This window comes from Pristiophorus japonicus, chromosome 6, assembly GCF_044704955.1.
Source record: "Pristiophorus japonicus isolate sPriJap1 chromosome 6, sPriJap1.hap1, whole genome shotgun sequence".
NCBI classification, from domain to species: Eukaryota; Metazoa; Chordata; class Chondrichthyes; family Pristiophoridae; genus Pristiophorus; species Pristiophorus japonicus.
Window position 1 is genome coordinate 174,125,304 of NC_091982.1, and position 13,947 is coordinate 174,139,250.

The window sequence follows — 13,947 nt, forward strand, 5'->3', positions numbered from 1 at the left end:
CAGATGTGGAAGAATATTGTTTAACAAACTTGGGAGCAGGAGGCAGCCAAGTCAGGTTGAGCCTGGAAGGTAGAAATAACGGGGTCAAGTTACGGGCCACGCCTGATTTCTGCGCTCAAAATCGCGCCTAAAACTTACCTCGGTATTCTCCCCGCTGCTGGAACATTCCAGGCCCTTGGCGCAGCGCAGAACAAGCTGTCGGGGGTGGGACTAGGTCCCGGCGCTGAAATCAGAGCCGGGACATCTGCACATGCGCGCTGAAGTGTGCGTGCATGTGCAGTAGCTCCAGGTGGGAGGAGCCTGAAGCACGCCATCCCTAGCCCTGGCCGAATGGGCTCACTGGGGCGGCACATAACGGACTTGGGCCTCCCTCCTCTTGAGCTTCAGCTCCCGCTACCCACCCCCCACCTCCCGGGTTCAGGTCCACTGCCTGCCGCTCCTGTCCCTCCTGCCCCCGTTCAGCTCCCGCTCTCTTCTCCCCCCCCCCCGCTCCGCCTCTCCTCTCCCCCCGCTCCGCCTCTCCTCTCCCCCCGCTCCGCCTCTCCTCTCCCCCCGCTCCGCCTCTCCTCTCCCCCCGCTCCGCCTCTCCTCTCCCCCCGCTCCGCCTCTCCTCTCCCCCCGCTCCGCCTCTCCTCTCCCCCCGCTCCGCCTCTCCTCTCCCCCCGCTCCGCCTCTCCTCTCCCCCCGCTCCGCCTCTCCTCTCCCCCCGCTCCGCCTCTCCTCTCCCCCCGCTCCGCCTCTCCTCTCCCCCCGCTCCGCCTCTCCTCTCCCCCCGCTCCGCCTCTCCTCTCCCCCCGCTCCGCCTCTCCTCTCCCCCCGCTCCGCCTCTCCTCTCCCCCCGCTCCGCCTCTCCTCTCCCCCCGCTCCGCCTCTCCTCTCCCCCCGCTCCGCCTCTCCTCTCCCCCCGCTCCGCCTCTCCTCTCCCCCCGCTCCGCCTCTCCTCTCCCCCCGCTCCGCCTCTCCTCTCCCCCCGCTCCGCCTCTCCTCTCCCCCCGCTCCGCCTCTCCTCTCCCCCCGCTCCGCCTCTCCTCTCCCCCCGCTCCGCCTCTCCTCTCCCCCCGCTCCGCCTCTCCTCTCCCCCCGCTCCGCCTCTCCTCTCCCCCCGCTCCGCCTCTCCTCTCCCCCCGCTCCGCCTCTCCTCTCCCCCGCTCCGCCTCTCCTCTCCCCCGCTCCGCCTCTCCTCTCCCCCCGCTCCGCCTCTCCTCTCCCCCCGCTCCGCCTCTCCTCTCCCCCCGCTCCGCCTCTCCTCTCCCCCCGCTCCGCCTCTCCTCTCCCCCCGCTCCGCCTCTCCTCTCCCCCCGCTCCGCCTTTCCTCCTCTCCCCCCGCTCCGCCTCTCCTCTCCCCCCGCTCCGCCTTTCCTCCTCTCCCCCCGCCCTCCGTCTCTCCTCTTCTCCCCCCCCCCCGTCTCTCCTCTTCTCCCCCCCCCCCCCCCGCCTCTCCTCTTCTCCCCCCCCCTCCGCCTCTCCTTTCCCTCCCCTCCGCCGCTCCTCTCCCCCCTCCCGCCTCTCCTCTCCCCCCGCTCCGCCTCTCCTCTCCCCCCGCTCCGCCTCTCCTCTCCCCCCGCTCCGCCTCTCCTCTCCCCCCGCTCCGCCTCTCCTCTCCCCCCCCGCTCCGCCTCTCCTCTCCCCCCGCTCCGCCTCTCCTCTCCCCCCGCTCCGCCTCTCCTCTCCCCCCGCTCCGCCTCTCCTCTCCCCCCGCTCCGCCTCTCCTCTCCCCCGCTCCGCCTCTCCTCTCCCCCCGCTCCGCCTCTCCTCTCCCCCCGCTCCGCCTCTCCTCTCCCCCCGCTCCGCCTCTCCTCTCCCCCCGCTCCGCCTCTCCTCTCCCCCCGCTCCGCCTCTCCTCTCCCCCCGCTCCGCCTCTCCTCTCCCCCCGCTCCGCCTCTCCTCTCCCCCCGCTCCGCCTCTCCTCTCCCCCGCTCCGCCTCTCCTCTCCCCCCGCTCCGCCTTTCCTCTCCCCCCGCTCCGCCTTTCCTCTCCCCCCGCTCCGCCTCTCCTCTCCCCCCGCTCCGCCTCTCCTCCTCTCCCCCCCCCCTCCGTCTCTCCTCTTCTCCCCCCCCCCTCCGCCTCTCCTTTCCCTCCCCTCCGCCGCTCCTCTCCCCCCTCCCGCCTCTCCTCTCCCCCCCTCCGCCTCTCCTCTTCCCCCCATCCGCCTCTGCTCTTCCCCCCCTCCACCTCTCCTCTCCTCCCCCCCGCTCCTCTTTTTCCCCCCCCCTTCCTCCCCCAAACCCCACCCCCCCTTCCTCCTCCCACCCCTCGCTGTCAGAAACACAGAGAGACACACTAGGGGGGCCCCATCCCAGCATGCTGTTGGAGGACTCTCAGTGCTGCATTTGGTGAGTAGAAACTTAATTATTCATTGCTTTTTAAAAAATTATTATTTTTTCTTTTTTTCTTTTACATTTTTTTGGATTAATTTATTGGTTGATTTATTGATTTATTTATCATTTATTATTGATGATGGCTCTTTATTTGTAAAAGTGATGTGTTTCATGTTTGTAAACTTCCCTCCCTCCCCTTCCCCCCCTCCCCCAATCTCTCGTTCCTTACGCCTGATTTCTAAGTGTAGGCAAGGTTTTTCTGAGCGTACAAAAATCTACAATTACTCCATTCTAAGTTAGTTTGGAGTAAGTTTTCGCTGCCTAAACTTGCAAAACAGGCGTAAGTGGCCGGACACGCCCCCTTTGGGAAAAAAAAATCTGTTCTAAAATGAAACTGTTCTAACTCACTAGAACTGGAGCAAACTAAATGCCGAGAATTGCAATTTCTAAGATACTCCATTCTAAACTAGATGTTCCAAAAAAGTAGGAGCAACTCGGACCGAAACTTGACCCCAACATGTGGGGCAAAGGTAGCTGGTGGGAGAATGAGGAAATCTGAGGTCAGGGGCTATGGGGCTTATAGAAGTTGTAGTCTGGTAACTTGGTTGTATTGCATCAGTCACAGAATACACTTGTTTGCCATTCATTATGATGGAGATTGGCTCATGGAAGTTATATAATGGATTTGTAGCTAAAATGGTGGTCCTCAGCTGCGAAGGCTGGTCCATAAATTATTAAGGAGGGCGTACCCAATGTCAAGAATGTTCAGGAAGTGTGGAGAAGTGTGTCGGTGCATTGGGGTGGGGAGAAAGGAATTACTGTAATAATTGGAAAATATGTTTTCCTGAATTGCTGAATCTTTTGCGTGTTATGTTTATAATTTATAGATGGTTAGGGAAACGGTCATGGTAGCTGTGATGCAGAGAGACTTTTTGGTGGAAAGTGATTGGCAAGAGAAGTTTTGCATATTATGAAACTAAGAAAATTAGGAAATAACACACTATAAATAAAAAACACACATGTAAAATGCAGCGAGGAAGAAAAAAATGTCACCATACCTTCACAACATAGATGGCACACTTGTCAGATTCAGTGTACACAACAGAGTCATTGAGATTTTTTTTGTAGACAGATGTTTTAAATTATGATATGCTGGTTAAATTGGAATGACCCGTGAGTGAGCAATTTTTGCTAAAAGACTTGAATTATCCACCAATTAAAATTAAGCAATGTGAAGAACATGAGAGAATTAGGAATTTTGTGCTTACTTGAATTAAATGACTCTAAATTAAGAGCAAATGATATTCCTGGAGTAATTTTAGCTATTCATCCTACTTATGAAATTAGTAGCAGATAGCTTTATAGAATGATGTCTACTTTTAAATGTCTTCACTACCAACTGCCACTCAAAGATGAACTAGATACACAACAATCTTAAGTTTCTTTCGTACAATCAATGATTGTTCTGATATTCAATTTCAGAAACATTTTTAGAGTCACACTGTAAGGCTGCCCAGCAGAGGGTTAGATTTACAGAGCGCCATGTCTTTTAAACTACTTTATAAGTTGGTGATTAATAGTCTACTGCTTTATTAGAACTTGCAGATTTACCGTTAGTGCGATTAGACATCTCCTGTAATAAAGTGACAACAATACCAGTCTGTTATCGAAATCTGAGGCATCTCCAAACAATCATATTGGATAATAATCCTCTACAGTCCCCACCTGCACAGGTAAGTCCTACTTTACTTCACTGACTAATTTGGCTTTCAAATTTGGTGTTGTCTGTAATCCTGAGTAATATTCCATTCAAAATTGCTAATTAGTGAGAACGGTTTTGTTATTCCGTGACACATTTGGCAATTTCAACACACACAAGATTAATATTCTATGCACATTTTGGGTGTGTCTCCTTCATCAGACTGAAAGCTGTGACAATTGTCTGCCTTACCTCACTGATAATCATTTATATAATTTCTTTTATATTTAGCAGTTTGCGGTCATTTAACACCTTCTCTGCGATTGGGTATCTGAAGGTTCTCTTCCCCCTCTTCCTTCTTCCCCATCCCTCTCTTTCTCTTTTTCCAGACATTAAAATGCCTGTTTTATCTCTTCGCCTTCAGTCTGATGAAGGGAACATGTCCGAAACATCATAATCTGTCTTTTCTCTACAGATGCTGACTGACTTGCTGTGCACTTCCAGCATTTTCTGTTCTTCTTTGAGTTCCAACATTTGTAGTTTTTTCCTTTTTATTTGACTGCCTAGAGTTTCAAATGTTTTATTTTTATTCATGACCATTTTAAGACCATACTTAATTTAGTGATTTATTGCTGATGAAATATCCTACATTTACCTTGATCCGTATTGTGCCCATGTCATTGTTATCTGACTTAATTCAGTATTTACTGTAATGCTATGATGAAAATTAAACACATACTTTTCTTGTAGATTTGTATAAAGGGGAAAATCCACATATTCAAATACCTGAATATTGAAGCATGTAAAAGTGTTCCGGACCTGCCAGAGTATGATAGAACGAGACCGATTGGATTCAATTCATGGTTAGTAATAAAACTTTAATGTTTCTGGGATCTTACATAGACAAGCAATCTTGCATAGAATTTACAGCACAGAAACAGGCCATTCAGCCCAACTGGTTTATGCCGGTGTTTATGCTCCACATGAGCATCCTCCCACCCTACTTCATCTCACTCTATCAGCATATCCTTCTATTCCTTTTTCGTGTAATTGTCTAGCTTCCTTTTAATCTGTATACCTTCCAAGACGAAAGGGGGGAAGAGTTCCAGTACCAATAGGTAGAATAAATCCTTGCCTAGTTTGGAATGAAGGTACAGGCACATGTATAAAGACAGAATAACCTCAAATCTAAAACTACTGGCAACTAACCGATGCCTGTGAATTAAATCTTGCTTCACATTTGGAACTATTTTTGTTCTTTTTTTTAATGCGATTGTGTGTACTGAATTTCTCAGTCTTTTATGCGTTGAATTGGAGATGATCTGGGAGCAGGAATGTTGCTGAGAGCTGTGTGAGGGAGTCGAAGGTTATGGGGAGCAGGTGGGGAAGTGGAGTTGAGGCCAGGATCAGATCAGCCATAATCTTATTGAATGGCGGAGCAGGCTCGAGAGGCCAAATGGCCGCCTCCTGCTCTCTTAAGTTCTTGCGTGACCACTTGGATGCTTCACCTGCTATCTTGTCTAAATGGGCGGGGGTTTTAGGTGAAGAATGTGGAGGCCAGTACAATGATTGGGGTGGGAAAAGTGCAGCGAATATAAAATTTGTTTCCACACAATCATGATTACTAATTTAATCATGTATAAATCTGGTAATGATCTAAAATGTTTCATTTGTAAAGGCACCTGCAGTTTAAATATGGCAAGGATAAGTTTGCTCACAGTTCACTGCTGCTCTTAATAAACGGTATTCTATTTTTAGGCACAAATTTTGTATCTGCTGTTTGAAGCTTTATGGCAGACTTTGAAACCTATTTTTGAGGAATAGTTAAAAGTTTTTGATTTGGGAATTAATCATTCAGGGCTGATGGATTGAGGTAATGTCAAACAAAATATATTTTCTGTTATGAGAGAAGTCGAACTGTTTAGAGGTCTCCTCAAAAATCAAAATGCATGTTTTTATGTAATAACCGATTAAATGGTGTACTGGCATAGTAAGTATGTAGTCCCAGCACTTTGCCACAGAGTAGGAAGACGTGTAATTCTCCACGCAATAAGATCTTAATCTCTGTATAGGAGACAAAGTTGGGCTCCCCTGACAGCTCTGAGTAAATGCATCATGTGGTTTGGTGCTGAACCATGCGAACCAACTAATTCTTGGATTCCTGCTGGGCCTGTGCTGAGTTTCTCGCAGCCGTTATTGGCAGTAGGGATGCTACAGTTGGCTTCAACGTCCCTGCAATAGGAAAGAGGGTAAAAATGAGCCAGATTTGGATTCTTGATCACTGTCCATTGAAGCCATGTGAAAGTTCAAATTTGTAGACATCGAGCGAGAACAGGGTCAGCTTGCCTATAATGCACACCATGATTGAAGACCATACAGAGACTCACTATTTAGGTTCGTGTGTGTGTGTGTGTGTGTGTGTGTATACACACGAACATAAATATAATATATATATATATTCATAAAAGTAAAAATCATTTAGCTATATTACATATGTTCTAAATGTTACTTGTAACTGGCACAGGCAGCAGAGAACAGAAAGTGGAGTGCAGTTTTCTACTTTTTCCTTCCTTTGCTCCTGATGCCAACCCATGATGGGTTATGGTTTCATAAGTGGGGCCTACCCATCAACATTCCTCTCTTCAGCTTAGCATAAACAGGTGGTCGGCTACTCGGCATCTGAACTGTACACATAAGAACATAAGAATTAGGAACAGGAGTAGGCCATCTAGCCCCTCGAGCCTGCTCCGCCATTCAATTAGATCATGGCTGATCTGGCCGTGGACTCGGCTCCCCTTACCCGTCCGCTCCTCGTAACCCTTAATTCCTTTATTGGTTAAAAATCTATCTATCTGTGACTTGAATACATTCAATGAGCTAGCCTCAACTGCTTCCTTGGGCAGAGAATTCCACAGATTCACAACCCTCTGGGAGAAGAAATTCCTTCTCAACTTGGTTTTAAATTGGCCAAAGCTCTGCAGTAGAAAAATATATTGGGGGGTTAGTTACATTACTGTTGTAGAATTTGATTGATTTTTGTTTTAAATGCCACCTGAAGCACAATATTTTATCTGTTTATAAAACATTGTTGTTGGTTAATCCCCAAAATTGAACGTTCTGTCTAACAGCAACGTGTAGCGACCCGTGAGTGTAGGAAGGGTGTCTGGGTTAGTTAGCACTCAGTGTCTCTACTATAATTTGTCAGCATTATCAAACTGTTAATGCCAGCTGAGCTATTATCTGACATCTGCTGTGATGTGCCTATCTGCCAAATCTCATTCCTTTCCCTTGTGCTGAATTCTCATTACAGCATTAATTAAGCAGGAGCCAGACAGACTGATTTTAACTTGTAGTAACTGCAGTTCCCTTAGACAGACATCCTGCTGGGAGATTAAAGACAAGCTCAATATCTTTTGAATCTAACATTAAAATAGCTTTAAGTAGGATTGGTCTTTGCCCTACATTTTTTTAAAACTTTAATCAATTGTTACAGAAATTCTGAGGACAACAGTAGGGTTACCCCTAGTGATTACTTCTATTGCTAAACTGTTCGTCAGAATTGTCAATGGTGGTCCTCTGAAGTCAGTGGCTCAATCAACTGTTCAAATAAATGAATAGGCCATCCATTTTACTGGCTACGCTTGGAGCTTGTTCTGTTTTAAAATGATTTAGCATGCTTTTAATTGCTGAACCCAGCATGTCCTGTTACAGCTCTTGCTCTAAACAGACCAGACCTTGCTGAACTGCCAGCATATCTTTTTTTCAATTTCCCCTTGAAGTTGTTAAATTCCTGTTGCTTTGGCGTAATGGATTCCCACTCGAATTTTTTTAATCGAATCACAAAATTTAATGGTGGAGGATGCTGTTTGAAAAGTCAAGATCTTTTTTTCTTGTTAACCTCTCATTCCATTTGGATGCGAATAAGATTTAAGATACATGTTTCTAAATTTAGTAACTTACTGATTTCAAATTGGGAGATTAAAAAGTAGAAATAGAAGTGGCAAAAATATAAAATGACTATATGAACAGTAATGTTACAAATCTCAACTTTTGAAGACATTATTTTTATGGTGGGTTGCGCTAGTCTGCAATCTTTCATGTAAAATAAACAGTTGACCCTATTACAAAAATATAATTCGCTCCCACATGCAGGAGGAAAATTGCTGTAACTAGTGGGATCGCAAGGATCAGATGATTTGGATGAGGGGACTAACTGTAATATATCCAAGTTTGCTGATGGTATAAAGCTAGGTGGGACTGTAAGTTGTGAGGAGGATGCGAAGAGGCTTCAAGGCGATATAGACAGGCTAAGTGAGTGGGCAAGAACATAGCAAATGGAATATAATGTTGAGAAATGTGAAGTTATCCACTTTGGTAGGAAAAATAGAAAAGCAGAGTATTTTTTAAATGGTGAGATTGGGAAATATTGGTGTCCAGAAGGACCTGAGTGTCCTTGTACACAAATCACTGAAAGTTCTCCACAGATGCTGCCTGACCCGCTGAGATTTCCAGCATTTTCTGTTTTTATTACTGAAAGTTAACCTGCAGGTACAGCAAGCAATTAGGAAAGCAACTGGTATATTGACCTTTTAGTATTTGAGTATAAGAGTAAAGTTGTCTTACTACAATTCTATAGGGCCTGGATGAGAATACACCTCAAGTATTTTGTACAGTTTTGGTCTCCTTACCTAAGGAATGATATATTTGCCATAGAGGGAGTGCAACGAAGGTTCACCAGACTGATTCCTGGGATGTGGGGATTGTCCTAAGAGGAGAGATTGAGGAGACTAGGCCTGCCTACCTTTAGAGTTTAGAAGACTGAGAGGTGATCTCATTGAAACATACAAAATTCTTACAGGGCTTGACAGGGTAGATGCAGGGAGTATGTTTCCTCTGGCTGGGGAGTCTATAACCAAGGGTCACAGTCTCCAAATAAGGGGTCAGCCATTTAGGACTGAGATGAGGAGAAATGTCTTTACTCAGAGGGTAGTGAATCTTTGGAATTCTGTACCCCAGAGGGCTGTGGAGGCTAAGTCGTTGAGTAAATTCAAGGCAGAGATTGATAGATTTTTGGATATTAAGAGCATCATGGGGATCGTTTAGGAAAATGGAGTTGAGGTAGAAGATCAGCCATGATCTTATTGAATGGCGGAGCAGGCACGAGGTGTCGAATGGCCTACTCCTGCTCCTATTTCTTATGTTCTTGCATTTGGAAGCTGAACAGGAAAGTTTTTAAGCTACAATTTGAATCGTATGGGTAGATTTTCTTCTTTAATGTTTGGGTGTTGAGCATCGCCTGGTTGGAGCCAAAAGAAAAATCTGGCAGGGTGGTTCACATGCCCCTGAAAGAACCCGTCAGATTATCCTTTCATTAATTTCACTCCTGAAAGTTCTGACTCTAATTTTTGGACTATGCCTAGACTCCCCAACCAGCAGATTGTCCTTTCATTGGGCCAAAAATTGCGGCCTCTCTGGGTGCGTATGATGTGCGCACGCGCCCATAGAGGCCCTGCAAGTGCCGGTTCTCGGCGCGCAATGCGCATGTGCCAAAATCCGGCACTTGCGAACTGTCAACATTTCTTTTGACAGTTCCAACGCATCCCCAGGAGAAGGGAGTTCGGTCCCGCGCCTGGACACAGTGGCTCGGCTGCAAAAGAAGCCCGGTGGGGGGGAGGAGGAGGTGGGGGGCTTTCGGAAGGCATCACAAGACTGCACTACCCATCAAATCAAGCCCGGGTGGGTGGGGGGCTGTGGAAGGCATCACAAGACTGCACTATGCATCAAATGTAGCCTGGCTGGGGGGGGGGATCCGATCACTGTGCCTGCTCAGACCTGGATGTAGTCCATACAGACCTGTGGGGAGAGAGAACAAAGAACCTTGTCCTGCCTGCCATTTTGAGCTTCTTGCAAAGGTAAAATTTGAGCATGGGGCAATACTGACAATGCCATACCTTGTGCAAGCCTTTTGCATGATGGTGCTGCAGAGGAGACAATTGATTCAACGTCATTGCATGAGGAACCTCAGAGTCCATAGGGTGATGGGCAGGAGGCCTTACCCATGTCGGGTACATCGAGACAGGCGTTCATACCTGCACCTGAGTGATGCAGACTGTGTCAGAAGGCTGCATTTCCATAAAGAAGTTGTAACACAAATCTGTGAGTTAGTAAAAGCAGACCTGCAACCTAGAAGCGTCAGGAGGACTGCTTTGTCAGTTGAAGTGAAGGTTACAGCTGCACTTTCATTCTATGTATCCGGATCATTCCAAGCTACAACTGGGGATGTGTGCACCAATTCTCAACATGCAACACATGTCTGTATTCGGCAGGTGACTGCTGTATTATATGCCCGGAGGAATGACTACATAAAGTTCCCCATGACCGCCCAGGCAATGCGTGACGGGGTTGTGGGCTTCTCCAAGATTGCTGGCTTCCCAAAGGTACAGGGCTGCATTGATTGTACCCACATCGCCTTGTGAGCACCTTTGGAGGATTCCGAGATGTACAGGAACAGAAAAGGCTGCCACTCCGTTAATATGCAGCACATGTGTGATGACATGCATCGCATCATGTCAGTTGATGCAAGATACCCTGGGAACACCCATGATGCGTTCATCCTATGCGAGAGCGCTATATCTGCCATGTTTCAGCATCAGCCAGAAGGGCAGAGCTGGCTACTGGGAGACAAAGTGTGTGGCCTCGCCACTTGGCTCATGACGCCCTGCGCATAACCCGGACGGAAGCTGACTGGGAATACAACATGTCACACATTGCGACGCGCAGCATAACAGTGTTTCCGATGCCTGGGCCATTCGGGAGGCTACTTGCTATACTCCCCTGAGATTGTTGGTCAGTTCACTGTTGTGTGCTGCATGCTGCATAACTTAGCCATCATGAGGCAGCAGCAGCTGGTAGTAGGAGACCCACTTGAGGTGAGCGTGGCTGATGATAGGGAAGATGCAGATGACGAGGAGGAGGACGAGGAAGCCATGCAACTACCTGAACCCACAACACGACAGTGGAGGAGGGTGGGCCGTCGTGCCCCTTTAACGATTGCTCGAGCCTTGTGCCAGCAGCTCATCCGTGAACGCTTTGCTGCCTGAAGGCTCAGCGGCAACTATTCCACATGAACAATGTTTACTGTTTGGACCTGTTCACTAATGTGTTGTGTTAATGGAACAAGTGATGGAAATGATTCAGTTATAATTTAAAATATATTTTATTCAAAAATTTAACAAATATTTGTTTTTGTACTTAACTTTAATAAACATAGTCTTGTATCAAACTTTGAAGTTTTCACTTAAGATCATTTAAGATCACTTACTAACTTTTAAACTTACAAAATTTACATAACTTACAAAAAACTTTAATTTGAGAACCGTTCGAACAGTAACAATAATAACAACAGCAGCAAAGAAAGGCTGCACCTATCTCTCCACCTATTCTAAGACGCCCGCTGCGCTTGGTCTTGATGACTCCACCACTCTTGCCCGCAGCATTTCTTGGGTTGGCACCAAGCTTATTCTTTCGAACATCTCAGGTAATGTGCACTTCTTGATGGGGAGGGGCAGGCGGTAATATGAAAGGCCCGGCTTGGGCCTCTTCGGAAGCTTGTCTGGGGATTGGATTGGGAGTGGCAGTTGATTCTGTCAATGGGTACTGGGCCTGGGTGTGTTCCCTTATTGCAGCAGCGAATTCCAAAATTCCCTACCTCGTGCCCTGACAGTGTCTCTACTACCTTCAACATTCCCTCCGTCATGTGCGTTGACAGTGTCTCAGCTACCTGTGACATGCTCTCCCTCATGTTGAGCAACAGTGTGTCAACTATCTGCAACATTCCCTCCCTCAGGTTCACTGAGTGTTTGAACTACCTGCAACCTTCCCGCCCTCGTGCAACGACATGGTTTCAACTGACTGAGATATTCCCCCTCTCATGTTCCTGGACAGCGTTCCCATTTCTCGTGAGAGTGTTACTTCTCCCCGACAGTCCCGATACCTCATCACCCACCCCACTGATGGTGTCCAGGAGTGATTGCGTAAGGTTAATGCTCTCTGCACTTACTGCCATCATCTGAAACACATCTGTTAGATCCTGCACCTCAGGTCGAGCTCTCCTTCCCCCTCCTCACCCTGGGTGCGGCTCGCAGCATCCCAGTGGGACCTGCATCCTGGGACGGTGGGGCCCTGGGTGTGCCTCGCTGCACTGCACTGCACTGGAATCCCCAGCCTCGGACCATAGGAAACCATGGAATGTCCCACCAATACTTAAATCACTGGAAGGGGCTGCCACCTCACTGGGTGGCACCTGCACCTCCTCAGAAGTGAGTACAACAGTGGGGGCTTCATCCATCCCCTCCCCCCTCACCCCCATGCTCTTTGACTGGAAAGTGGGATTGAAAGATGTTCTCGTCTTCAGGCTCGTCCGCGTCTGCATCGTCAGGGTTGCCCTCTGCAGAATATAACAGAACAGACAAATAATTAGTAGCAGAGCTGGGGGCAGGTGGGTGGCATGAGTAGGCTCACATAGCACAGGCAGCAGGCTGATTTGAAGGACCATGATGAATGATATCACATTGCATCAACTGAAGTGTAGCTGAGGGAGACATCCCCATGAACCGAAGCATGGCTAGCCCACGCAGTACTTAACATTTAGCAAAGCCAGACTCTGGAATTTGCAGGACTTACCATCTCCCTCGAGTGTGGGCCCAGCTTGTGCAATGGTGGTTGCTTTTCTCCAGGCAGGACCCATCAAAGCAGCGACCCTCTCTTCCAAGGGTGTCTGTGGGTGCAGATTTGCCGGGCCTCCTACTGTTCGAGTTCTTTCCCATTTGTTGTGAGCCACTTTCCTCTGCAAAGATGAAAATATAACTTTTTAGAGAGGGTGTCTTTCTGCTGGGTGGGACATATACAGATGGTCACATTTACAATTGCAATTCCATTGAAAAATGAAAATATTACTTACACTAACTATTTGACCAAGGTCCTGCCACTTTTTGCACTGGCCTCCAGACCTCAGGGTGGTCACCATTGCACAGTAATCTTCTGCAAGTTGGTTCCAGCATTTAATCATTTCTTTGGGTGCAACTTTTATGTGACCTCTGCTGGTGTCCAGCTCGTGTCATCTGCCCTCAATCACAGTAACTAGTGCCTCCACTTCTTCCTGTAAGAAATTCTTGCTCTGCGTTGCATCTTGTATTGCAGCTCCGATTTTTCCAGTGATAATTACAGTTCTCACACAGCACTCAACGCTCTCACACACACAACAGGCTCTTTAAAAATGGCTGATTGCTGACCGGGAGCTGTACTGCGCATGCGCGCCCATAGGAATCAAGTCAAAAACGTCTTTTTTTCACGTATGCTCAGAAGGGGCAGCATAATTTTTTCGGGGCAGACAGTAGGCTCCACCCTTCAAGACTACAGGACAGGCTGCATGGTGCCAATTTTGAAAAATAGAGCGGGGAAACTTGGCACATTTATTTTTGGAGTGGTTCTGGCCTAGAAAAACGGGCGTAATGCTGGCAATACTTCAAAATTGACTTTGGGCAAAATTGAGCCCATAGAAATGATGATCTCCATACAAACGGAACTCTATGAAACATGGTCCTCTACGCTGGACTGCGCAGCTAGGTCTCTGAGCGCATCTACGTTCCTCCGGGACCACCAGGTATTTTCGTTAAAAACATTTTGATTAGAGGCGTGCCATCTTTCCTGCCAGAATTTGCTTTCTGCGCTCCAACCAGGGTGATGCTTAATACCCACAGGGCAAATAGAAAATATACCCCATAAACTTTCATGACCATTATCTTCAGTGCCCATTATTAATGTAAAAACATAAAATGCTGGAAATACTCAGCAGGTCGGGCAGCACCTGTAGAGAGAGAAACAGAGTTAACGTTTCAGGTCGATGACCTTTCGTCAGAACTGACAAAAGTT

The 13,947-nt window shown here is 47.7% G+C and overlaps 1 protein-coding gene across 1 annotated transcript in view; it reads left to right on the forward strand.

Moving 5' to 3' along the window:
* LOC139265872 (DISP complex protein LRCH3-like) overlaps positions 1-13,947 on the forward strand; it is a 176,072-nt gene that overhangs the window by 104,092 nt on the left and 58,033 nt on the right. Inside the window, exons 5-6 of the mRNA XM_070883397.1 lie at positions 3,915-4,051; positions 4,768-4,880. Of these exons, the coding sequence (XP_070739498.1) occupies positions 3,915-4,051; positions 4,768-4,880 (250 nt within the window). The remainder of the gene's footprint in view (positions 1-3,914; positions 4,052-4,767; positions 4,881-13,947) is intronic.